This window comes from Gallinula chloropus (assembly GCF_964237585.1).
Source record: "Gallinula chloropus genome assembly, chromosome: 10".
Lineage (NCBI taxonomy): Eukaryota > Metazoa > Chordata > Aves > Gruiformes > Rallidae > Gallinula > Gallinula chloropus.
The window spans coordinates 21407203-21431548 of NC_140095.1; the positions used below are offsets into that span (position 1 = coordinate 21407203).

General features: G+C 52.7%; 1 protein-coding gene across 1 annotated transcript in view; it reads left to right on the forward strand.

The window, feature by feature from the left end:
* The window catches only part of PCDH1 (protocadherin 1), a gene marked incomplete at its 5' end in the record, with an annotated part of 53051 nt that overhangs the window by 19506 nt on the left and 9199 nt on the right, over positions 1-24346 (forward strand). The window contains one exon of the mRNA XM_084268628.1: positions 8196-8415. Coding sequence (XP_084124754.1) covers positions 8196-8415 — 220 coding nt within the window. The remainder of the gene's footprint in view (positions 1-8195; positions 8416-24346) is intronic.

Genomic DNA, 24346 nt, shown 5'->3' on the forward strand with positions numbered 1-24346 from the left:
GGCTTTGGCGGCTTCTTTGAGCATCATGCAAATTTCAGGAGGCTTCAGGGCACCTGTGTGGAGGCAGCCCACATTTTACCCAGATTTATTCATTAAATAGTGCCTTGGGATCTGCTGTCCATTTTGGGATGGCTGCTCTGCTATCATCCTTGCAGCAGGACTTGTAGCACCTCGGCACAAGGTCAGCACTTGCTAATTGCCAGCCTTGGGAGCAGTGGGAGCTTGGGAGAGTTGCTTTCAGATAACACCTGGGTTTGGGTGGTGCCATGTGTCTCTCCTCCAGTTGTGGGTTCCTTCTCCAGCTTCATTTGCCAGCAGTGGAAGAGCTAAAGGGGTGCTGGGCACAACCCTCCCTTAAGACGCTGGGGTGGGTACAAGGATCTGTGGGCAGTGCAGAGACATAAAACAAAGTCTCATGAACATCAGATGGAGCAGAACTGTCAGCCCCATTGCTTATGTGCCTTGTGCAACTGCTGGAGGTGTGATGGAGGTGATCCTAGCAAATCCTCAGGCTGATAGGTGAGAAAACTGGGCTTTTAGTCCTGCCTGGAACTGCCAGCGCTCCTCTGGAGACACCACCTTCACTGAGGGCATTTTGGGAAGGCCTGAGCAGGTTTTTTGGAATGCAGGAGGGGTCTTACATTTGTGCATAGACATTTTGTTTAGAGCTGGGTCCATTGACCTCCCTGCCTTGTTTGTGCTGGCTGCAGATCCAGGCAAGCAGCTGTCCTGACTGGTGGCCCCATCCCTCTCTTGTCTGGGGACCAGATTGGGGAGAGAAGGGAGAGGCATGGTCCTTGTGCGTATGTGGAGGGTTACTGGAGGTGCCTGAGGGCTGACACCAGCATTTGCCTTATGCAAACACTCTTCCTCATCCTCCCCAGTGCCAGGGAGCATGGTGAGCTCCTCCCATCACAGGTATGGCAGCCCTGGGAGTGAGGGTGGGTGCAGGAGGAGGGGAGGATGCTCTCGGTGGTGTTTCTTCTCCAAAAATCAGTGCAGTGCCTGGACAGTGTGCTGCTGGGGTAGCATGGGAAGGGATGGGAAGAGCTCTCTGCTCTGACCCCGTCCTCACCCCACAACCAGCAGAAGCCCAGGCTGTGGCTCAGACGAGCTGTAAGTTGGTTGGCTGTTTCCTCTCGACCCTGATTCCTAGACCCAGGGCATGACCCTGGCTGTTCAGGTCCAGCTTTCCTCAAGGCTTGCCCTGGTTTCCATGGGCACACTGTCCCCTGCTCCGCAGCCGGTGTGTAGCCACGCTCCTCTCCAGCCATGACACCAGCAAGTACAGCCATTCCCCTGTGCAGCAGAGCCTCCAGCCACCAAAAGTCGTTTGGGGAAGGGTCCCTGGGCTTATCTTTGGGTTTGTCCGTTGTTTTCAGTCAGGGGGGGTGTTGCTTAGCTCCAGGTTGGTTTGTAAAAGAGAGGGGTTCCTGAATTCATCCGAAATTGAGTGACTCCCCTGCTACAATGGCTCCCTTGTCACTTATTTTTATATTCCGGGCATTGGGTCTGACATTGCCTTTCACTTGCAGCCCTGTGAGTTGCTGCATTGTGGTGGCTGTTGGGGAAGCAAACTCCTTTGGCAGCTGGCTGAAAGGCTTCGGGCATGTGGGGAGGCTGCCAGATGAGCCCCCCCATCCTCTCTCCCCCCGCCCCCCCCCCAGCCGAGGATGCTGCAGCAGCGAGGGAGTTAACGGTCCCGGTACTTCCACCGCTCCGAAGTCAATGGGCGCTCGGGGAGGGGGGTTGGAGGGTGGGGGAGAGGGGGGTGTTCACCTCCGCTGGGGATTGTGTTGCAGGAAGAGTGCCCGGGGCAGATTTTTTTAAGGGTTCTTTTGTGAGCAGCTCAGTGCGGAGCCGCATCTCCGGGTGATGCCGCGCGTCTGGCAGGGGTGGGGAAGGGAGGGGGAGCGGTGGGAGCCCCCATTCCACTCCCCCCCCCCCGCCCCACTGCTGGTGTTTCGGAGGAGGTTTGCCAGGAGAATCAGTTTGTTGCGGGGCGCGACGAGAGCTGGAGGGGGTTGAGGAGGGAGGGGGTCCCTTTGGGGTGTGTCCCCTCCCCAGCGTGGGTGGGTGGGGACCCTCCTGGTAGAGAGCATCAGGCCAGAGGAGCCCCTTGGCAGGGGCTTGTATCTGGGGCTTTTTTTGGGGGTGTGTGGGTCGGGGGATACCCGAGAAATTTTCTCATCAAAGGTACTGTCAGATTAGCTCCCAAAATTGGAGCTGTGGGGGTGAGCTCGGCTCCGCCCCCCCCACCGGGTGCAGAAGGGCTGTGGCAGAGAGAAGCGCAGCGGGGCTGGTCCAGCCGGGCAGGGGATGGGGATGCACGTACCGAGCTGGGCTGGGCTCGGTGCTGGGCTCGGTGCTGGGCTCGCTGCTGGGCTCGGTACTGGGCTCAGTGCTGGGCTCAGTGCTGGGCTCGGGGCTGAGCTCGGTGCTGGGCTCAGTGCTGGGCTGGGTGCTGGGCTCGGTACTGGGCTCAGTGCTGGGCTCGGGGCTGGGCTCGGTGCTGGGCTCGGTGCTGAGCTCGGTGCTGGGCTCAGTGCTGGGCTCGGTACTGAGCTCGGTGCTGGGCTCAGTGCTGGGCTCGGTGCTGGGCTCAGTGCTGGGCTCGGTACTGAGCTCGGTGCTGGGCTCAGTGCTGGGCTCGCTGCTGGGCTCGGTGCTGGGCTCGGTGCTGGGCTCAGTGCTGGGCTCAGTGCTGGGCTCGGTGCTGGGCTCGGTGCTGGGCTCAGTGCTGGGCTCGGTGCTGGGCTCGGTGCTGGGCTCAGTGCTGGGCTCGGTGCTGGGCTCGGTGCTGGGCTCAGTGCTGGGCTCGGTACTGAGCTCGGTGCTGGGCTGGCAGAGGACGCAGCGGAGCAGGATGCAGCGTGAATCTGTGAAATTGGAAAAGGGGTAGAGCAAGGAGCAATTACTCATGTTTTTTCTCATAGCCCTGCAGGTAGGAGAAGTTCAAGGAACAAAAAAAATTACCAGGCAGCAGATGTAAAAACCGAAGGGGAAGAGTTTTCCCACGTAGCACATGGGCTGGGAGTTCACTGCTGCAGGATGCCATGGAGGGGGGGGGGGACACACACTCAAAGAGGCGCTTCAGAGAGGATGGGGGTCGTGAAATGTATGAGCTGCAGAGAGTCCCTGCTCAGGAAAACATAATCATTAAATAAACCAACCCAAATCCCGAGCTGCTGCACTACAGAAACCAGCAGGATTTACCAGGGGATGGATGTCTTCATCGGAGCAGCCGGCGGTGCTGGAGGCAGCTGCCAGCGCTCCCTGCCCAAAGTGGGGTACAGGGGGTCAGATTGCTCCCCAGATGTACAGGCTGGGTGGATCATCAGGAATGTGGGAGCCAGCACCCAGCATCCCTTGAGAGGGATTTTTTTTTTTCCCCCCTGCAATTCCTCGGTGAAGACAAATAGACTTTGCCTCAAATCCCATCCCAGTGCAGCAGCAAAGTGGAGACAGAAGTTAGAACCAGAAAAACAATAAATACTGGGAGGGGAAAGATAGGAAAAGGGAGGGAGTGTAGAGCAATTAGTGGAAATGAGTAGTTATGGAGTGGAGAAAATTGACAAGGAAAGCCAGAAACATTGGGGGGAAAATCAATTCTGACAAGCTAAACACAATAAGGAGTGCTTTAAAAAATGTGCTGGGGAGAGGTGGAATCCAGTAATTGTCATTTCCAAATGGAGATTGCAAAATTGTTGATTATGTAGGAAAAAAATGCAAAAGTATTTCAATAAACAGTTGTGGTAATTTGGACTGAGGCGCAATGTAGGATGCAGAACCAATGCCCTGGTAACCAGCAGAAAATAACCTGCTGGAATAGTGATATTTAAAATAATCAAATAAAATGATCTGCACTGAAGAGTCTTCAAAGGTCTGGAGCAGGAGCTCTCTGATCTGGGGTTGTTAATGGTGCTGGGGACCCCAGGATGGGCCCGGAGGAGTGGGAGGGCCGTGATGCTGTGAAGCCAGCTGGAATGGTGCTGGGGATGCTGTGTGCACCACACGCTGTCCGCACCAGCCCCGGGGAACAACTGGATTAATAGCTGAGGCAGGAAACTCGATGATGGAAATAGCATTGACGTCAGCCAACGCAGCGTGATGGGAAGGGATACTGGGCAGTGTCATTACATGACAGGTCCACCTCTTAAGCCTTTCCTTAGGCGTCTGCTCCTGGCCAGTGTGGGGAACAGGATCTGCTCTAGGCGTACCTGTGGGGTATGAGCAGAGCTGGGGGTGTGTTGGTGTGAGATTGCAGCGTGCAGCTCATCACCCTGGCCAAGCTGCTAATGCATTATGTGGTGGTTGGTGGTGGTATTATCACTGCTATTGCTATTATGGTTGTTATTATTTTGAATTAACAGTACTTACTGTAAGTAAAGCGTTGGTAGATAGATGGAGATCTGGTTCATTAAAGGGCTTGGTGAAGAAAAGCTGCCGTTGGTTGGGAGCCCTGGTGCAAGGAGGTTCTCCTGGACCAGCTCTTCCTCGGCAGCAGCACCGTGCCCGCTGCCGTCCGACGTCGCAATCAATGATCTGGAAGTAAATATAAAATCACCGCTGATAAAATTTGCAGCTGACATGGAGATTGGTGGAGTGGGAGATGGTGATGGGGATAGAGCAGTCATGCAGAGCAATCCAGATTGCTTGGTAAACCGGGCCCATTTAAACAAAGTGCATTTTAACACAGCCCAGTGCAAAGCTGTAGGCTGAGAAATAGGGAAATGCTGGGGTTTATCCTGGAAAGCAGGGACTTTAAAATGGATTTAAAGGTCACACGGCATGAGTAGCTCAGTGTGAGTGCTCGTGGTGCTCCCGCCAAAGGGCTAATACAGTCCTCGGGTGGGAGAACCTGAGAGGTGGGAAGAGAAGCAGGGCTCTGGGGAAAGCCTCAGTGAGGTGGCACCAGTCCCATCCACACTGCCTCTGATGAGGAATGGGGGAAAAACAGGGGGGAGTGAAGATGAGGAATACAAGACTGATTTGCTGGTTTGTGGGTGGAGATTTAGGGTGCCTGGTTTGGTTTAACTTCCCAAGAAAGGGGGTGGAGGGGTGCCTGGGCTGCACCGTACGGGCAGCTTCTCGTGCAGACAGTGCTGTGTGCTGAAGGGCTCTTTAACCTGGGAGAGAAAGTCCCAAAAGAAACCCAATTTCTGCAAGTCCCTGCTGGACAAATAAGCCATGTCCTTCCCCGAGTCCAGAGCCAGGCTCTCTGGGTGAAGAGCTGCACCCAGAAGCAAGACACTGTGATTTTCACAGTGTGTTGATCACAGCGTGGTGGGGGCTGTGTGGAGCACGGGGGGGGGGGCACAAACCCCCGTCACTGCGGGGTGGGGGGCTGCGTGCGGGTTGACTTTGCCCTGCAGTGAGGTGCAGAGCCCGTGCAAGGGCTGCCAGGCAGGGTCTGACATTTAAAGGAGGTGTTTTTTGGGTGAAAGTGATGGTATTTGGAAGGAGACCCCTCAGGGGAGGGATAGGAGCTGTCACAGGCTGGGTTTCGGAGGCTGTGGGTTTGCATTATTGCAGGCACCCCGAGCAGCCCGAGGGGTTGGTCTGGGGTTTTACAAGCACAGAGTGAAAGCAGGAGCTCCTTTCAAACGGGTGGTCGGGGTGCAGGAGGGAGCTGTGGGACGGCGTTGCCTGGCACGGTGGGCAGTGACCTCTGGGCAGTGATGGCTTTTGCAGGAGTCCCAGAACCATGCAGCCTATGGAGGACCTCTGGATGCCCACCTGCAGTTCTGTTGCAGGCAGGGTGGTCTTCACCTCGGTTCCTCCTGAGAGGTGCTTCCCTATCCCTTCAGGGCAAGGGTTGCACCTTCTGCTTTGGCAATCTATTTGCAGTTGGCTACTGTTGCTTTCTGCCCCCCGCCCCTTACCAGCTAATCTTAATCCTCAGGAGTTGGACTGGATGATCCTTATGGGTCCCTTCCACCTCAGGACGATCTATGCTATTCTATGATTCTATGAAGTCCATTCCTTCTGGTCTATGGTCAAAAGCATCAGCTTTCTCTTTGCAGATGGCTTTCTGAGCCTGAGGAGCGTTGCCTTTGCCACCCTTAGCCTTCTCCTCCCCAGACCAGTTTCCTCCGTTGTCCTATAGTCGCCAGGATTTCCAAGAGCCCTTTGTTCCTCCCTGCTTAACTGGTGCACATGCTCTTGGTAGCCATGCCCAGCCTGGAAGCCCTGCTTGACTCCCCCAGAGCAGACAGATCCCCGGGTGATGGAAAGACAAACCACCAGCGCACACAGCCCAGCGCAGAGAGGCATTTCTTGGTGAGACTGGTGCCATTGACAGAGACTCAACCCGTGGTCTGCTGGAACCCCCCAGTCCTTCAGCCAGCCTGCTGCTTGGGTGCTGATTATTTTCCCCAAGTGTGCCAGTGTGACAGAGACATTCCACATCTGTCACCCCAGCAGTCAATGAAAGCCCAGGCTAGCAGTGGGCTCGGGACAGGAGGCAAAGGGTTTCGTGTGATACATCTTCCCAGATGAAAGGGGCCTCTCTTTGCTAATTACTTCTTGAACACAACTTTCTAAAGGCCTTGAGCATCCACCCTGCAGCGAGTTGCACTCTATTACCTAAGCAGGGAAGTACTACGCTGCACCTACGCTGTTTTCCTGCATCCCTGATGAGAAGATCGTCTAAAATCATCCCAAAAAAAACCAACCCCCCAAACCCTTCCTAAAGTCAAGACATAACAATTGCTGCTCCTCCTCCATCCACAAGGTCTGATGTCTTTTCAAAGGGAGAAGTTCAATGGCTTGACATGTTTGTTTGTGACAAACCTACAGTGGCTGTTACTCATTTCCTTGTTATCTTGTAGGTACTTACAAAGAGTTCTTTTATCTGTTGCAGTATTTTTCCAGGAACTGAAATTAAGCTAACTGTTTTATAATTCTCCAGCTCTTCATTTTTTCCCCCTCATCTCTAAAGACAGGTGCTATTTTAGCTCACCTCCAGTCTTCTGGAAGCTCTACAAATTCTTTAATAACAGTATAAAAATAAAAAAGGAGTGGGGAAAAACACCCAACCCAGCCCTAACAGCTCTGAAGTTATCAGGTCTCTCGGCACCTGGGGTGAATTTAATCAGGTCCAACCAACCTAAAAGCAGCTGGCTCGTTTAAATGCTCCCTGTGTGTTCCGTTCAGCCCCCAGTCTCAATTCCTTCCCCTTCCTGGGTGGTGTTACCTGTGGGGGATGCCTGCCACTCCGTAAAGACATCAACAAAAACAAGGTACTTGGCCTAAATGGTGTGTTGGTTCCTCTCTCCTCTGACCTTCATCTGATCCCCCCAAAGAGCTCCTTTCTTGGGCTCCTCCCTACGTTTATGGGTGATTTGGGGTCTTTTTGTCTCTCTTGGTGTCTGTGTTTGGTTCTTTGTGCTCATCATCCTTCTCTTGCCCTCTGAACTTGTGCCACCCTTTCCCCTCCTCAGTAATAAGGACAAAGAAGGATTTTGTGGAAGGATTTGGGGGAGGATAACGATGTAGCTTAATGGTTGTTTGCTGGGAGCTCCTCCCAAGCGTTGAGGCAAAGCTGGTGAAAGGGAGGTGTGAAGTAGGGTCTTTGAAACGTTTAACGAGCAGACAAAAGAAGCGATTGTGATCCGTGATGGAGAAGCCCTTAGGATGAGGGATGGTGTCTGGCCTCAGACTGGAATGTGAGGGATGATGTCACCCTAGCCCTGGGCTGGGCAGTGATCCCATCAAAGAGGCTCTCAGGAGAGGTGGGCTCGGCCAGGTGGGTCTTTGAGAGCACCCAAGGGTGTGTGCAGAGTCTGAGTGCGTGGTGGAGACCTCAGGTGAAGGGTGGGGTGGGGGACACGTCTCAGGATGCTGTGCTAACAGCAGAGCTTTCTAGAGCCTGCTGGTGGGAGAGGCCGTCTGCCCAGGGTTGCCTTTGGGTGGAAAAGGAAGCTGGGGCATGAGTCGTGGAGGGGGCTGCTGGGTTAGGGGGCACAAGGGCTGCACAAAGTGTCCTCCCTGCTTGGGCTGGTGTCTGGTGGGGTGCTCTCATCTGGTGTGGAGCCTGGTGCTGTGTCTGGGGGGCTGGTGATGGACCTGCTGGTGTTGGGAGCAGTGGGAAGATGACCCTCTGGTTAGGGGTCAGGTTTGATGACTCCCCTCCCCCTTTGCCTTCATTTGTTGGGTGGGTGATGCAAACAGCTTTTTCTCTTCTCTCCCAGTTACCTCATCGCCGAGTGACGTTCTCTGCAGCCAGCCAGGCTCAGGACCTGCAGGATCCCTCCCAGCACAGCTACTACGACAGTGGGCTGGAGGAATCCGAGACCCCAAGCAGCAAATCCTCATCCGGGCCCCGCATCGGGCCGCTCGCCCTGCCTGAGGATCACTACGAGCGCACCACGCCCGACGGCAGCATCGGGGAGATGGAGCACCCTGAGAACGGTAGGTGCTCGTGGCATGTGTGCCCCCTGCCCCCCCGTGCCTAAGGCTCTTCGTCCTCAGCGCTGCACCTCCCCATGTGTGGGTGAGACGGGGTGAGGAGCTTGGTTCGGACAGGCTTGCCATGCTCGAGCCTGGTGGGTCTAGGAGCCTGGAGAAGAGATGGGGCTCAAAGCAGGAGAGCAGCAAAGGCATGCTGAGGAGGGGAGAGGTGGATGAGGTGGGGGAGGTCTCAGGGCGGGGTGGGGGGGAAGGGGATGTGGGAGTGGGAGAGCCCAGGAGCCAGATGGGTTTGGCATGATGTAGAGAGGGGGTTGTAGCCCGAATGGTGAGCTTGTGTGCTGCAGTTGGGTGGTCCCTTGGGTGCCTGCCCCCTTGGCAGGGCAGGGGTGTTGGGGTGGTTGGGGCACAATGCAGCTCTCCATGCTGTGGTGGGTGTTGGAGCCGTGGGAGTTTCCTGGGGAGCAGAGAGGGAAGAGCAGGTTTAGTGGCACAGACTGGGGTGAGGAGACCCATGGAGTGGAGGATCAGGGAGCATGGTGGTGGCAAACCCAAGAGCGAGGTGTCTTGCCTTCCTTGGGTCACCTCCTGCTTGGGTCCACCTTTACCTGAGAACCCCACTGGAGGTGTCTGCAGTCTCACCGCAGGAGAGCTGGCTTTCCCCCACCCTGGCGCAGCTTCAACCCCAGTTCTGCTCCTTGTGCTGCCTCTGTGCTGCCTGCCTGACCACCCTCAACCAGCCCACCCCCCAAGCTCTCTTCTCTGGCCAGCTTAAGTTGCTTCCTCGGACTTGGCTCTGGCTGTGCACATAACATCTACTTTCCTGTACCTGCTGCCTTCTGTGCTTTTGTACTTGGGGAGGTTGCAGTGGAACTGGCAAGTTCAAAAAAAACCTCTGGGAGGGGAAAAAAGGAGATGCAGAGGGTTCTCCTGGAGTTTCCTCTTGCTTCTGGGAGCAGCTTGACTTTGGGGCACATCTGTACGTGGTGTAAAAAGGGCTGAGAAGTGTGTCCAGCTGGTCTAGGGAGCTGAAAACCTGCTGGGTCACCCTATGAAGGCACACAAGGGGCCCAGGGTAATTTGTTGTCTTGAAGGTCTAGTGGAACATTTCTCCCTTCTTCCCAGGTTTGTTCCTGGAGTAAGGTTGGAGTCTGCTACAGTCTGACCATTGAAACAAGGCATGGTGGTGCCAGGTCTGCCAAGGTTCCCAAAGCCATTTGTTTTGAGGCATGCTCCTGTCTAGGAGTGATGTGCTTTCTTCCCAAAAGTACCAACCAGTCCACTGGAAGAGTGATGTGGGGAGGTTCCTGGAGTCCTGGCACAGGACCACAGAACTGGACTTCCCAAGTGCTGTTGAGTACTGGTCAGGTGCCTGCAAGAGACTTGAAGGGCATGTGGGCATGGAGGTGCCACGTGGTTGTGCTGAAGGATATAACGTGGCTGTGATGAGAGAGGGAAGTTTGAGCCCCTGAAGGTGACGGGTAACCCAGATAAGATGAGGGAGGAGCAGGGCTAAAACTAGAGGGAGAGAGAGGCGGACCTGGAGGGTCTGCAGCAGGAGATAGAAAGCTGCCTGCACTCCCTGGGATGTTCATTGCCCAGTGGGGATGAGCAGAGCCAAGAAGGGCTGGGGGACACAGCCCGGAGCAGTGGCTCTCAGACAGAGCACCGGGGCACAGGGTCCCTGCCCGCAGCATCACAACACCCAACACCTCCTATAAATGGGGCAGCTCCCTCCCTTTGCACAAGAGACCCTGTGTATGCTCATAGCCCAGGAGGACATAAATCACTGCACGCCTCTCCACCAACAAATCCACGTGTGGCACAGGCATGTGCAGAGGCTCCCAGGGGATAACTGCAACCCTGTCCTGCTCGCCGCCCCCCAGCCTCTCCTGGCTTGGCTCCATTCACGTGGCAGTGGTTGGGAATCAGGCTCTGGCACCTCCAGCAGCTGTTCTGACCTGGATAAACCCAGTTCAATGCAGAGGCCACGGCAGGCCACAGCTCTGGGGAATCCACTGGCATTAACACTAGTCTGTCCTAGCGCTCCCCAGATAATCTGGGAAAAGGCAGCTCAGTGAACTTGAGGGGCTGGGGTCAGGGTCATGATCTGTTAAGCAGAAGATTAGGGGACCCTGGCAACAGGCCAGGTGATTTGGAGATGATGAGTTACTGGTTGTGTTCATCAGAGCTGTGTTTCCCATGCTCTGCCTGCCCGAGTCACAGCACATCAGACCTCTCTGCCTTGTTTGCCCAGAGAAGGGACACGTCTTGGTTCCCTCAGAGAGTCCCAAGTGACGTGGCACCACTGTGGACATTTGGGGGACTGTCTCACCATGCCCTTGTCTTGGCTTCTGTAGCTGCTCAAGCAGCACCAGCCCCTCAAAAGACATCAGATTTTGGGTGGGGTTTTTTTTCCTGGGAAGCTGGGTAGACGAAGCCATTCCTGACCTTGTATTAAACTGAAGAGACTAATTGGATCCCACACACCCTATCTCGTGGCACGAGCACCAGACTGACACGGCTGTGCATTTTCTAGGCTTTCATCTAGTTATAAATATCCAACATAACAGGGCTTCCATTGCCTTCTCCAGGAGATTATCCCTGCAGCCGAACCAATCTGATAAGCAAGTATGCAAGGCTATTTATAGCTTTTCAACTGGAAGACAGATCCATGCCTTTTCTTTGTAGATGGTTCTTCACTTGATTAACACACATATCAGTGTCCTCCTTTTTTGGACACCTTTAACTGTGCAGACTGCAGTAAAATGCTGTATTGCAGGGGCTGAGCCAGGTCCTTTTTTGGGAGGAATTACGATGTTTCTGATGAAGACTTCTCCAGTCTCTTGGCACTGATGTGCCAGCTCCTCAGTCATCCCAGGCATTTGTCATCCCTGGTATTTTACCTAGCTGCCCACTGTTTCCTCCCCAACATTTTGCCATGCTGTTATCCACTTGTGTGGGGGTAGGCTGAGCTGGGAACCGAGCTCAGTCTCCCACTTGGCCACCCGTTGCTTTTGGTGAAGACATCTGCTCCCCCTGTATCACAGATTTGCTGTAGCTGGAAGGAACCTGGGAGCGATTCTGCTCTGCAGAGGATCTGCCCTGCCAAAACGCACTCAGAGCTTGGGGTTTGAAAGTGCCAGTCTCTCCCCATCCACAACGGGGAGAGTTTAGTAAGGTTACAGGACCAAATCCATACAGCTTAGGAAACATGATGTGGAGGCTGATTCACTCTGTCCCAGGTATCTAAGGAGGTGATGAAGTAGTTCTGGATGGTGTTCTTCAGCCCCCAGAACAGGGGCAAATGGTTAATCTGTTTTATCCCCATTATTTAAAGTGGGGACCCCATGCCATCTTTAATGCATGCCATTACAGCCCTGCACTGGGTATGTAATTAACAACCATCTCATGAGCTTTTGTGATGCACTTAGTGCAGCAGTATCTGTGCTCCGCTGATGTTAATGAGTTTCCCCTCCCAGCTCCCCTTTCCAGGGAAGAAATTCCACCATAGGTGGGGAACGAAATAGAAAACTGTGATTTGCATTTTTGGAGAGGTTTGCCAGCTTTAGGTGACCCCCTGGATGCACTGGCAGCTCCTCCCTCTGCTCTCTTCAGAAGGCAGGAGCAGCTACGGGATCTCGGTGCTCAGCATCCACGAGGATGCTCCAGCTGCTCCAGGATGGTGAAGCCAAGGCTGCATCTCCTGCCCTGGGGCAGCTGCTGACGCAGGAGGTGTGAGCAGCACGGCTTTGTGCTTTGCTGGCAGAGCTGGATGTGAAGCCCTGGTTGATAGCCACAGGCTTTCCTGACCAGCCCAGCCTTTTTCTTCCTCATGGTGTCCTGTCTTCTCTGTACACCTCAGCACAGCTTGACCCAGTGAATGGAGATACCATTTCCAGGGTTTGATTGCTGGACTTAAGGAAGCCCTTTCAGCCCAGGTGTTTGGTTAGTGGCTCAGTGGGATCACTCCTTTGCAGAGATCCCATTTTGATAGCAGCCTGCAAATGGTGGCAAGAGTATGAGGCTCCTGGTGAGCCCTGCTAGGGGCAGGTGCTCTCTGCCCCCAGTTTCACATGCCTGCACCTAAGTTCTGCTTGAGCTGCTCTAGTTCCCACTTCTTTCCACTGGGTCTTACGATATTAGAAGACACCTCACTTCATGTGCCCTTGGAGATCACATGCAAGCAAGTCACCATGTAAAACTGTCTCTGACACACTCAAGATCTGAGTCAGGTCCCTTACTGTGAGCAGAGCCAAGGCAAAGACGCTTTGGCAGCTGGGTCTCTCTTCCTTTCCTCCCACCCTTTGCTGGGCTCCTCTCAGCCATCACCATCTGCTCTTGACGCCACCACAGACCTGCAGCCCCATTCCTGGGCAGCAGCAACATCTGGCACATCTCAGATCTGCGTGCTGCTTTTTGGCAACCCTTGCAAAGGCAGCTGGGGGGGAGATTTTTTTCCCCCCATTGCTACACTTCTGATTGTAGTTTGAGTCATATCTGGTTTTTTTTATCTCTGCATGATCCCCAATTTGCCAACAACCCTTTAGGGGTGTGGACGTGTACAGGTGGGAGCCAGCAGCTCTCCAGCAGCACTCAGTGGCATCCAGAGCAGCACCAGGCACAGGCAGAAGGTGACTTGTAGTCTTGGGTCTCCAATCTCATAGCAGGGTGTCTACTGCATACAAAGAGCTGCTTCTGGCTAGCACTGGTCTGTACCCACCCCCTGTGATGTCACAGCACCTTGAGAAGGCAGGTAGCTCAGAAGGGGACTCCCAAGCCAATGGTTCCTCCTCAGGGTGATGCAGCGTTTCTGCTTTGTGGCAGAGCACTGAGGGATGCTCTTGACTGGCTCCCATCTGGGATGTGGGGTTGGAGCTCGCTCTGAGCCATCCCAGGGATAAAGCTGAGGTTATGGCATAGGACAGGATAATTGGTGGTGTCTGTGGACTAAAGAAAGATGGTCTCTGGCTGGCACTGTGCACTGCAGGTCACACATCTGACCAGCTGAGGACCGTTGGCTTGGGTCTGACTGCTCCAGCTGAGACATGGTGGGTGTTTTAACTGATCTGCAGCCCTTTTAACACTGACATCAGGGCTGGAATTACTTAGTGTAGATGTTTTGCTATTGCTATAAGTTCCCAAGTCCTGCTCTCTTAGGGTGTGCATAATGACAGCCTCTCCATGACCATCTCCTGCATCTCACCTAATCCTACAAATTGTGTCTGGGTTTCTCAGTGACCTTCAGCTCTACAAGCATCTGCATTTCTTCATGAGAAATCATGAGCTTCCCTACTTTCTTCACTTAATGTTGGGTCATCCACAAAGACAGCTTCTGATTTTCCTAATCTCTCCTGAAGGGAGATGTGGGAAAAGATTCTTATCATGACAGACAACATCTGCAAATGGTCACGGATTACACCATCCTGGTTTCAACACCCCCCTTCTCTCCGAGCTGTAACTTCAAACTACTTCTTTTCCCTATTTTTCCAGCACCTGTGTCTGGGTGAACTCTCTGTTATGAAAGAGCTGTTCAGGTCAGAGCAGTCGTGGCATTGTCAACCAGGTCACCTCCCTTAATCGGACCCAGGATCCCAGGGTGAACAGGGCACAGCAGTTATTTCTTCCTCAGACCAAGTAGCAAGCACATTGCTGCTAGCTACACAGAGTACCTTTAATCCTCTCAAAACCCTCTAAGAAGGATGCTACCTGTTTCCTCCGTTGTCCAAAATAGCTTTAATAATTTATTTACGTGGCAGTGCACACGCAAGGGTGTCCTCAAGTTCTCCAAAGATCCTTGGCAGATCCTAGACATCAAGGGGCTGTTGGAAGGAACCAAATTTCCCTATTGGATTCTGATGACTTTTTTCACCTTTTCTGTCCCTGAATTGTGGCTGCAGCTTATGAAAAAAACCGAGGCAGAATGGTAGTTCTAAGTTAATGCCCAAGAGACAAAAAGCTTCATATTTCAGTAGGAAGGTGCCTTCTCTTGCAGAATATATCGGTCCCTGTGGCTGTATGTGTGCCTACTGCATTTGAGATTGGATTTTTTTTGAGCTTTCTGCTATTCCTTGTGATCCTGGGCTGGGCTGTGACATCTTCCATTCCTTCTTGCTGTCTGAGGCAAAACGATGGAGATCAGTGAATGTCACCCCCCTTCGTTTATGCCCTTCACACTCTTCCTTCTGTGAACCTACTGGATGGAGCAAATGTTGTCATTTTGCTTGATCCTTATTCTTTCTTCCAGCTGGAAGCCCTCCCTAACACAGTCCTCCCCCTGCACTGTTGTGAGTACATATCTCAGGGAGGTGGCCCTGCTCTGAATGTGCTGATTTACTGGGTGCTACTGCAGAGACCACGGGCTTGGAGCATACAGAATATCCTGAGCTGGAGGGGACCTGTGAGGATCATCATGTATGAAGGCTAGCCCAAAGGTCACCTTGCTTTCTGGAACCACTCTTCCTTAGTCTTTAGGCTTGGCCAGCTCCACAGCAAGCTTTGAGGCTTTTCTTATAGCAACTGGCAGCACACAGGTGCAGGGATATCATTTTTTATCTAGGAGCTATAAATGAGCTTATGGAGGGAAGATGACTTCTACTGTCCCAGGGAAAGGAGGACTTCCCAGTCTCCCAGACCAGGGAGACCAAGCAATGTCACCTACTTCCTTCAGTCCAGGGCAGGGACACTTTCCATCACTATTTCATCTCAGCAGCCTGCCGTGGTTCTCACCTGGCAGGATGTGCCCTCCTGCGGCCCTGGTGACGCAGGGAACTCTTCACCTTCACGAGGTGGCTGCAAGGTGAGATATGGGTTTCTGCCACTCAGTCTGCACAGGATTGAGTTGGGTTTGGTTTTGCTTTTGCCTGGCAATGGTTGCAAATCCCCATGCCCAGCTTTTCTTATCTGAACCAAATCTAAACATCCCTTCTTTGGTAGAAAACCTGTTTTCCAAGGAGTAGTTTATGTCATCCTTAAACTATCCGTGGGTTCAACCCCAGTTCACCTACAGGAAGAGGCTTTCAGAAATAAGAGCCACAGCAGGAAGAAAAGGGTGGGTCCCTTCTTGGTTTGTGCCATGCTGCTTTCCCCAGAGGACATTGCCTCAGAATGGGGGGTTGAATGAAACTCCTTCAGATTCTCCTTTTGTGCCTTCTATAACAATTTAACGTATGAATTTGGGCAGGGCTTGAGACCTGGTGTCCTGCCTGTGGACAGGTTCTCTGGAGCAATTGCAGATGGTCCGTGTGATATCCATAGGGAAGAGCCAGCAGCTGAGTTTCATAACTCATTTCCATGGATGGACCTGTTAACCCCAGAGAGCTTGTGTGTTTCATTAGCACGAGTACCAAACCAGACAGCTCTCCTCCTCTCTGTCTTGGTCTGCTCATCTCTGTGCCACGTGCTCTGCTGTGGCATGTTTGTCTGGCTTCACAGTGACCTGGATCAGGGGGCTGATCAGGATGAAATTTTGCTGGTTCTTTTTAAAATTATTTTTGTTATTATTATTATTACTATTATTACTATTATTTTCCATACTACTCTTCAGTCAGAGCACCTACCTTGACTACTCTCTGCCTCCACAAAGAGCTGCACTTGCAGCAAGCAGGGGCTTTGCAGAGGGGCAGTGAGCAGCCAGGAGAGGCTGGTGTTCAGGTCTGGGCTACATCTAAACCAGACAAAACAGCCAAGTCTAAAAGCAGCCGACAACCAGGATCCCTCAGCAGTCCCAGACAATTTGTTGTTTTCAAAGACCTGCTTCCTCAGAAAGCCCCTTTTGAAGTAGTTTGGCATGCCATTTCCAGCTCCTGTGTGATCTAACTCAGTTATTTCCCCTTTATCTGCCTCTGAGCGCTCCTGAACGTCTCTGTAAACCTTCCTGCTTGGCAGTACCTCTTCCCATGTAAAGGGACCAGCAGTAGTGTGGGATTTAAGCCTAATGCTGGAGAAGCTTATGAAGTCTCCCATTTGTGCTTCTTGAGGACTTCACACTGAGTCTCCTTTCTCATAAAACTCTGAGTTTGAAGGATCGGTCAGGTGTGGATCCCTCAGGTGGAAAATCTCTCTTGTAGGCATGAGACAGAGGATAAGGGATTCATTCCCGTCCCCAGTGCAATCAACGTGAGCTCTGCTATTGAGACAGGTCAAATGTCAGTCTCAGTTGTTCGCTCTTCCCTGGGATTTTATCCTTTGTGCTCTCACTATCAATGAATCTCTCTTCCTGTCTCCTTCCCACAAGCTCTCATCCATCCTGATTTGAAGTCACCTCCATTAAGTGGTTGTAACGCTAGCTCTTTGCTTTACTTGCAGAGAGGACACTCCATAAATCTGACATTAGTCATGGCATCTGGCGAGGGATGCCAGGGATAGGCTGCTTTGACTCAGGGGTTACCTAACCGTGTCAGCCCCTGCGTTTGCCTTTCCTTTCAGATGCCTGAGGTTCCCCGGCAGGAACCAGGGCTCATTTCGTGTGAGCTGATGCAGCCATGCAGTCTGCTCAGGGCCAGTGCCAACACAGAACTGGTGTGAAGGAGTCACTGGGCGATGTGGTTAGACCTGGGCTCTGCCTCCCACTCCTCAGGCCTCTAGTCGGTCTGAGCAGGACAAGGAGTTCTCAACATGCAGAAATCACAGAGTCATAGAATGGTTGGGGCTGGCAGGGACCTCTGGAGATCATCCAGTCCAACCCCTGCTAAAGCAGCTTCACCTCAAGCAGTTGGCAGGGGACAGCGTCCAGGCAGGGCTGGGATCTCCGCAGAGGAGGAGACTCCCCATCCCCAGCCTCTCTGGGCAGCCTGTCCCAGTGCTCGGGCACCTGCAGAGTGAAGAAGTTTTTCCTCAGGTTGGGATGGACCTTCCTGTGCTGCAGTTTGTTCTCATTGCCCCTTGTCCTGTTGCTGGAAGGTTTAAATTGGATATTAGGGGGAAGTTCTTTCCAGAGAGAGTGGTGAGGGGCTGGAAGGGGCTGCCCAGAGAGGGGGTGGGTGCCCCATCCCTGGGGGTGTTCCAGGCCAGGTTGGATGAGGCCCTGGGCAACCTTGTGTAGCTCCAGACCTGGAGGTTGGTGTCCGTGCCTGTGGCAGGGGGTTGGAGCTCTGTGATCCTTGGGGTCCCTCCCAGCCCAGCCCAGTCTGGGATTCTGTGATTCTATGAATAAACCCCCTCAGATGGCCTATGTGTGAGACTGTGCCTTGGTCTGTGTTAGCCTGTCTGTGGTCATGTACTTACTCAGATAGAAAAGGTAAAAATGTTCTTACACAGATGGCCATAAACCCAGTACAAGATGCATTGGGAGGGGCTGGGGAAAGGATAAGAGCAGGATGCTGGAGTACATGGACACAGGTTCATAAACCCAGCGGTTCTCCATCAGTTATAGCTCTGTGCCTGCTTCAAAACGACCTTGCTTGGAAGGGAAGAAAGAAGAAGGCAGCAAGAGAAAGGTGGAGAGGGTTAGGATATGATATTTGTTCAGGGATGTGTCAGAACAGCATGTTGTGTTGTTTTATAGCTGCTGAGGAAAGAGAAGATGGAGTAGGGAATGTGAAATGACAGAGAGTGAGTAGATGTGATATTTGCCCGATGTATTTTGTGGGTAATTAGTATAATGGCAATTAGACATAAGTAATCTTTTTATTTCTTTTTTTTTTCCCCCTTTCTTCTTCAGCTGTATAAGTTATTACTTGAAAATATGCCAGCTAAAACCAAGATATTAAACTTTGAGGGATATGGAGATCTCTGTTCCTTGAGGATCTGTAGATGAAATTACCCAGACAACAGGGATCTTGACAAAAGCAAGACTTATTATATCTAGAAAGAAAATGAATAAAAGCAAAAGAAATTGTGTATTCCACGTCTAGCATCTTGCTGCTTATTAGCCACACAGGAAGGGGCACCCACAGAGATGCAGATAAATCAGTGAGAGCAGGCAGATAGCGTGTCTTTCCTGAAAACAATGCTGCTCTGGGGGTATTGTTCACCCTATCAGTTTCCCTCCGCAGCTGGATGCCAAACCCTCCCCGTGCTCAGGCTGCAGGTAAAGCCCTGCTGCCCACACACATTTTATCTTCCTTTCTCCAAGCCCTGGTTTTGTTGGGTTTTTTTTCCTCTCTTTGCTAACCCACATCGCAAGACACGGGACTCGTGGGGGGTTTTTTTTGCCTCCTGGTCCCTGGGGATATTTATTCCTCCTTAATGATGATTAATGGCTTCCTTTGAAGGGTCAATCGCTGATCCTAGACCTCTCAAATCACAGATCCTCACTACCTGTCCAGCTCAGACAGGTACACTGCTGTTTCGCTCAATGCTACACACGTATTTTCTGCTGCTCTAAGGACCTGCTATTACTGTCTTCTCTCTTTTGAAAAACAAACTGTAAAAATGATGCCCTCAGACTGAATCTGGATGTTTTTCTACATCTCTGTTGGACCACGAAATCAAAGGCTTCTCAGGATCATCCTGCTGTTCTCTTGTGCTGAGCTTTGGGGGGGTGACAGGGCTGGCAAATCCCCTTTGCTGATCTGCCTCTAACACAGGGCAGAGATGTATCCCCCTTGTCCTGGCAGGATGTTCTGCAGCAGATTTAATCCTCACTCGTGTTTTAAAGCGTGTTTTATTCATTCCCTGCCTTTAGGACTGCCTCTGGCAGGTCTCCCCAGAGCGGTGCAAACTTTATTGCATCTAACCTCCAGCAGTCTGTAAACTGCAGCACCCAGGGGTAGCTGGAGGTTGATATTCCCCATCGGAAGCGATTATCCTTCTTTTCCCACTCTCCCACAAGACTGGCTGGCTCTCTGCCATCCTAATAACAAACCTAAGGCAGAGTGGTATTCACCAGGATCTGCATTTTTATCCCCTGGGTCTTCCCAAACAAACCAGAACCACTCTGCCCCGTTCCTAAACCTCCCCATTTGCGTCAGCACACCCATACCCCCCTCCTGTTTGCTCCCAGCTGCATTGGTGTCCACACCTATTTTTATGTGTATTCTCCCTGGCTGTGCCCATCCTTTCAGTGCCTGGGTGGGGAATTAGACCAGCAACTGCTTCAATTCAGAAACGTTAACCACCCAGGTTGGTTTCTTGGCACAGGTCTTGGCTGCACCACAGGAGGATCTGACCAGTGCGTACGCTGCTTCTGCCATGTGCCAGCCATAAAAATCTCTTCTTTTAGCTTCCACTGCAGATTTTTCAGGCTGTGAGTCTGTGGGTGTTTGAGGCATCGATAAAGTGCCTTTTCAGCTGGGATTATGGCATTTTCTCCGGGTTATGCAGAGAAATGGGCTGGGTAGTTCAGAGGTGCAGGCTCTCCTGCGTGGGTTGCTCTTGATCTTCCTGCAGTCAGGCAGCCTCATTTGGTGCCGTGTCATTCCTCTGAATTCTCATGGCCTGGCTCTCAGAACGTTGGGTTTCACGTGTGTTGGGTTCTCTGTGGCTGGGTGTGGTACCCGGCTCTGCGTGCGCATCCTCCCTCAGCAGACAGACATTTCCTCATCAGCGCTAAAGCATCAGCCCTACATTTCATTCTCATCCCCTGATCCTTCAAATACCCACCACAAATTCTGGCAGGGATCTGGCTTCTTCCTCTGCAGTCTCTGCATCACGGTTCAGGCAACTGGCCTGTTTCTACAGTCGGAACCGCCTGTAAAACAGCTGAAATGACACCCCAATGTGCTCACTTCACACTTAAGCAGCCCAGGAAGGATCCGTGGAAAGAAAACAAAAGCATACACGTGCAAATCCATCCTGCCATTTCCTCTCCCGGTTTCCTTGGGGTTTGGCTTGACTCTTTTCCAAGGGCTTTTCCTTCTCCTCCCCCTCTCCGCTTCTCTCCAAGCGGTCTCAGTTTCCTTTGTTCCCAGATACCCTCCTTGAGCCCAGCCCCTTTCATAAAGTTGTGATTTCTTTTGTCAGTTAAACACCTCTGTGACTTCAAAAGCCTGGAACAAGGCTCTGCTGTGTGGCTCTGCTGTGTGGCTACTGGCCCCCTGCAAGAATAATTTCCCCCCATTCATTGTCCTGCCAGTGAAAGATTATTAAATTGTTGATGGGGTTTAACAATGGTTTTGTTCAAAGGCAGACACGGGTACGCCGGTTCTTTTCTCCTTGACACAAGAGCTTTAATACAAGCCTACAAATGAAAAGCCAGGCACCGAGGAGAAAGCAGAGAGGGCTCATAAAACCGGACTGGTATTCCTAAATCCCAGGAATTGGTGCTCCTTGCAATGCACCCATGGGTTGTTGTGCCTACCCTCTGGCTCCCCTCCGACACAAGCCTGGAGGTGAGGTGAAGAAAACTGGCCTTGCTGAAAAGGAATTTAGAAAAGAAATGCTTAAAATATGGTGTGAGAATTGTGATTAGGACAGTAGGAGGAGGGAGGAACTAGCGACGGTGGGAGAGGAGCACCCTTTTCAGGAGCGCTGGAAGGGCTGCGTGGTGTTGGCATAAGGCTGGAACAATCGCTGTATGGCTGGGGCTTGGAGCAAGCCCAGCGCACACATCCATCTCCCCAGCACGCTGCGCCTTCCCAGCAGCTTCTGGAGCCTGCAATGAGGATCATTATATAGACTGCGCAGCCTCGGGCTGCCTGACATCTTGTATTGTACAGACTTATTTTCGATTGCTTATCACTTCAGCAGATTTCCAACACTAAAGCTTAAATTTTCCATGCTGGGTTTCCCTCAGGTTCATTTCTTTTCCCTTTCTCTCTCTGGTTTTTTTTTTATCCCTTAAGTTTTAGCAGAGGTGTTCCAGCTGGCTTTCTGAGAACAGGACATGCTGCCTCAGCCCTGTGAACAAACTGGTTATCAAAATGTCTTTCTTTTCAAGACCCATTAGCTTAACCATGCTTTGGGAAAGAGGTGTGTGGGGTTTGGCACAGAGGCTGGCAGCCTCAGCTGGGGGCTGTTTGCCCCACAATGGCCCAGCCTCTCACGGAACATACGCATCCCTGCGTAGCTGCGCCCACGCACCATTGTGTGGCCTTCCAACAACAGCATCTCTCAGGGCTTAGGCATCCCTGCCCTCCCTCAGGGGCCTGGGGTGTGGGAGCTTGCTGCGGTGGCTGCTGCTTGATGGACATCCCTCCTGTTGCATGATGGACATGCCCTTTCCCCAGTGCGCTGCAGGGGGTCCCCAGCTTTCTTGGGGGTGCTGGGCACTGCATGGCACGGGCTGTTCCTTGCCTATGGGAGGATTGAGTGTGGTGTGTGGCGCACACGTGGGCTCTGTTGCTGGGAGAGCTGCTTTGGGGCAGGGTGCTGGAAGATGGAGCTGGCTTGTCGCTTGTTGTGCCTCTCAGCTTGCTGGTGCACTGGCACTGGGGTTTGGTCCCTTGCTTGCCCTCCTGGTGACCGCTCCCCAGCACAAAGGGGCTGCTTCTTTACCTCCTTTTCCCTTTCGTTGTCCTTCCTGGGGCACATCACGTTCCCTGCCCTTCTCCTGCTGCTTCCCTGGCGAAGTGGCAGAGGCTGCCTCAAGCTCCAGTGCCCTCCCTGATTAGCTGCCGCCAGGAAGGGAAGCGGGGCTGCAGCTTTAATTAAATGATAAGGGCAGAGCCCCGGAAGTGGGGAGATAAGTGCAGCGGTGTCTGCCACCACACTTGCCCAGGCTCTTTCTAATTAGCTTTGAGAAGGTCTAGAGAGGAATATTAACCCTTGGAGGGATGCTGGCTGGAGCGATGGGCTGCAGCAAGATGGAAGGTGCACCCCCAGGGACAGGGTGCTGCAGTTCACCTGGAAGTGTGTGGGGGGTAGGGGCTGGATTGGACCCCTCTGTGCCCTCACCCCAAGCCTGAGCAGAGGGGCTGGGGGGGAGGGCATTAGCCCCCTGCCTTTCACAGGGTAGGGAGGATTAGTCACTCAGGTTCCTTCTGTAAGAAGCATTTGCTGCTTTAACACATCCTCTGCCTGGCAGTGTGGGGTGGCCTGAGGCATTTGTGATGCTGTACTTGCACCTCCACACCCCTGCCCCAAGGCTGTCAGTGCGAGATGTGGCCCCAGCCTCCGTGGCAGGAGTGCAGAGCACAGTCCTGAGGGAGCCATGGCACAGGTCTCTAGCCACCCAAAAAGCCATGAAGTGTTTCAGTGGTGCTCTGAAAGGGGCAGCAGGGTGATGGGGTAAAAGCACCACTGAGAGTCAGCAACCCATAATAATATGGTCCAGGAGCCCCTGGCCCTGGTGGTCTGGCCCCTTCTGGTCACCTGCCCTGACTCCCACCCCCTGCCCAGCTCACCTCCCTCTCTCCCTGCCCCGGGCCCCCCATCAGCCGTCACCACACCAGTACTGGTACCAATGACGTGCCAGGAAGCTCTGGGTAATGTCCGTGTGTCCCCTGGGATGCTGGACAAGGGGCATCAGTCCCACAGACTCAGACTGGGACCCCAACGGGGTGGGGGGTGGGGTGGGAGGGAGTGTGAGGAATGCTGTGGATGGGAGGCAAAGGCAGAGCGATTGTGTAGGTATTTGGGTAAGAGGAATGCGCATACAAGGCATGCATGAGCGGCCAGCCCCTGGGGATAGCAGGTGGTGTTCCTCCTCCGATTTACATAACCATCATTAGCCCTTGCAGAGCGGACTCAAAAGCCCTTAGATCCCTGCCTCTGACCTGCCCCTCCCCTTGGAGCAAGGAGGGGGGGAAGAAGGGCGGTGGCTTTGCACCCCACAGCTTCTGGGGGGGATGGCTGGGCACCCCACAGGAGCTGGCACTCACCTGGGCGAGGTGTTACAGGAGTAAGTATGAAGACTGGGAAGATGGTTTGGTTATTGCACAGTGTGGTGTGGCTGTTGTGACACCCCTCGACCTTCCCGGTGGTTATTTGTTGGGTGTCTGATGTCTGTAGGTGTCACGAGATGTTCTGGGCTGGCCAGAGGTCAGCGATCCAGTATTACAGGATTTAATTTTGGAGTTAGACATGTTACTGCTTTTTATACAACGTGGGTGAAGAGGATGGCCCAGTGATGCTCATGACTCGAGTTTCTTTTCAGCTGCTTGAAGTTTTGGCAAACTTTAAGTGCAAGGATGCAGTTTTCATAGTGGACATATGCCACTTACCAAGTGTTTTGAAAAGCAGCAACAAAATCTGTCCAGATATTTCACGTCCAAAAGAAGGTAGGGAAGGAAAGTGCTAGATTTTCCTCTATAATAAAGCAATCCCCCTATCCTCCAGCCCCACACTGTACAGAAATATGTGATGCTTTATAGAAATCTGTGATGCCTTGACCCTTTCATTGTACTTTGTACCCGATTTCTGCAGCCTGTGAGGGAGAGTCTCCCTGGCAAAACCTCTTCTTCCTGAAAAGCCTGCTGCATCTCCCAGGAGGTTCTGTCCTCTCCCCCAGGGACACAAAGGGACCCCAGGGAAAATGTTTTCCACCCGAGTGTAACTCCGGTCTGCATCATGGAGCAGACTCTCACAAAGCAAATTAAGACTGCGTGGACAATCCTAATTTTGGCATTTCCTAACCTTTGAACCCTGTAATCCTATTAAGGTGGTTCTTAACATAATTATCAGTGATTTAATGTCATAATTCTGCTTTCTATAGTCCAGTGAAGGTTGAAGCCCCACTGTGCCAGCGTAGAGGATCACGTAAGCGGCACCACAAGCACAAAATCTGTTATAGGGGGATTGGATTTGTTTCGCTGGGGATCCCAGGGATTCAGTGAAGCTGGAGGCAGACAGTGCTTTGGGGAGTCCCGTGGGTGCTGTAGTGTGTCACTGAGCCCCATTAGCCCTGCCTGGTCCCTGCAGGGATGTGGTCAGCTTCCAGAGCCATCTGTCTGGGTGTTCCCGTAACCGGCATCAGTACGGATCTCCTCCTGTTGCTGTGGAGATGTGGTTGTGGGATGCCCGTGCTTCCCAGCCAGCCTGCCACGGATGCAGCTTGAATTCCTCACAGCAGTGTTGAGATGGCCCCTCCAGCCCCAGCCCCAGCGAGCGAGGG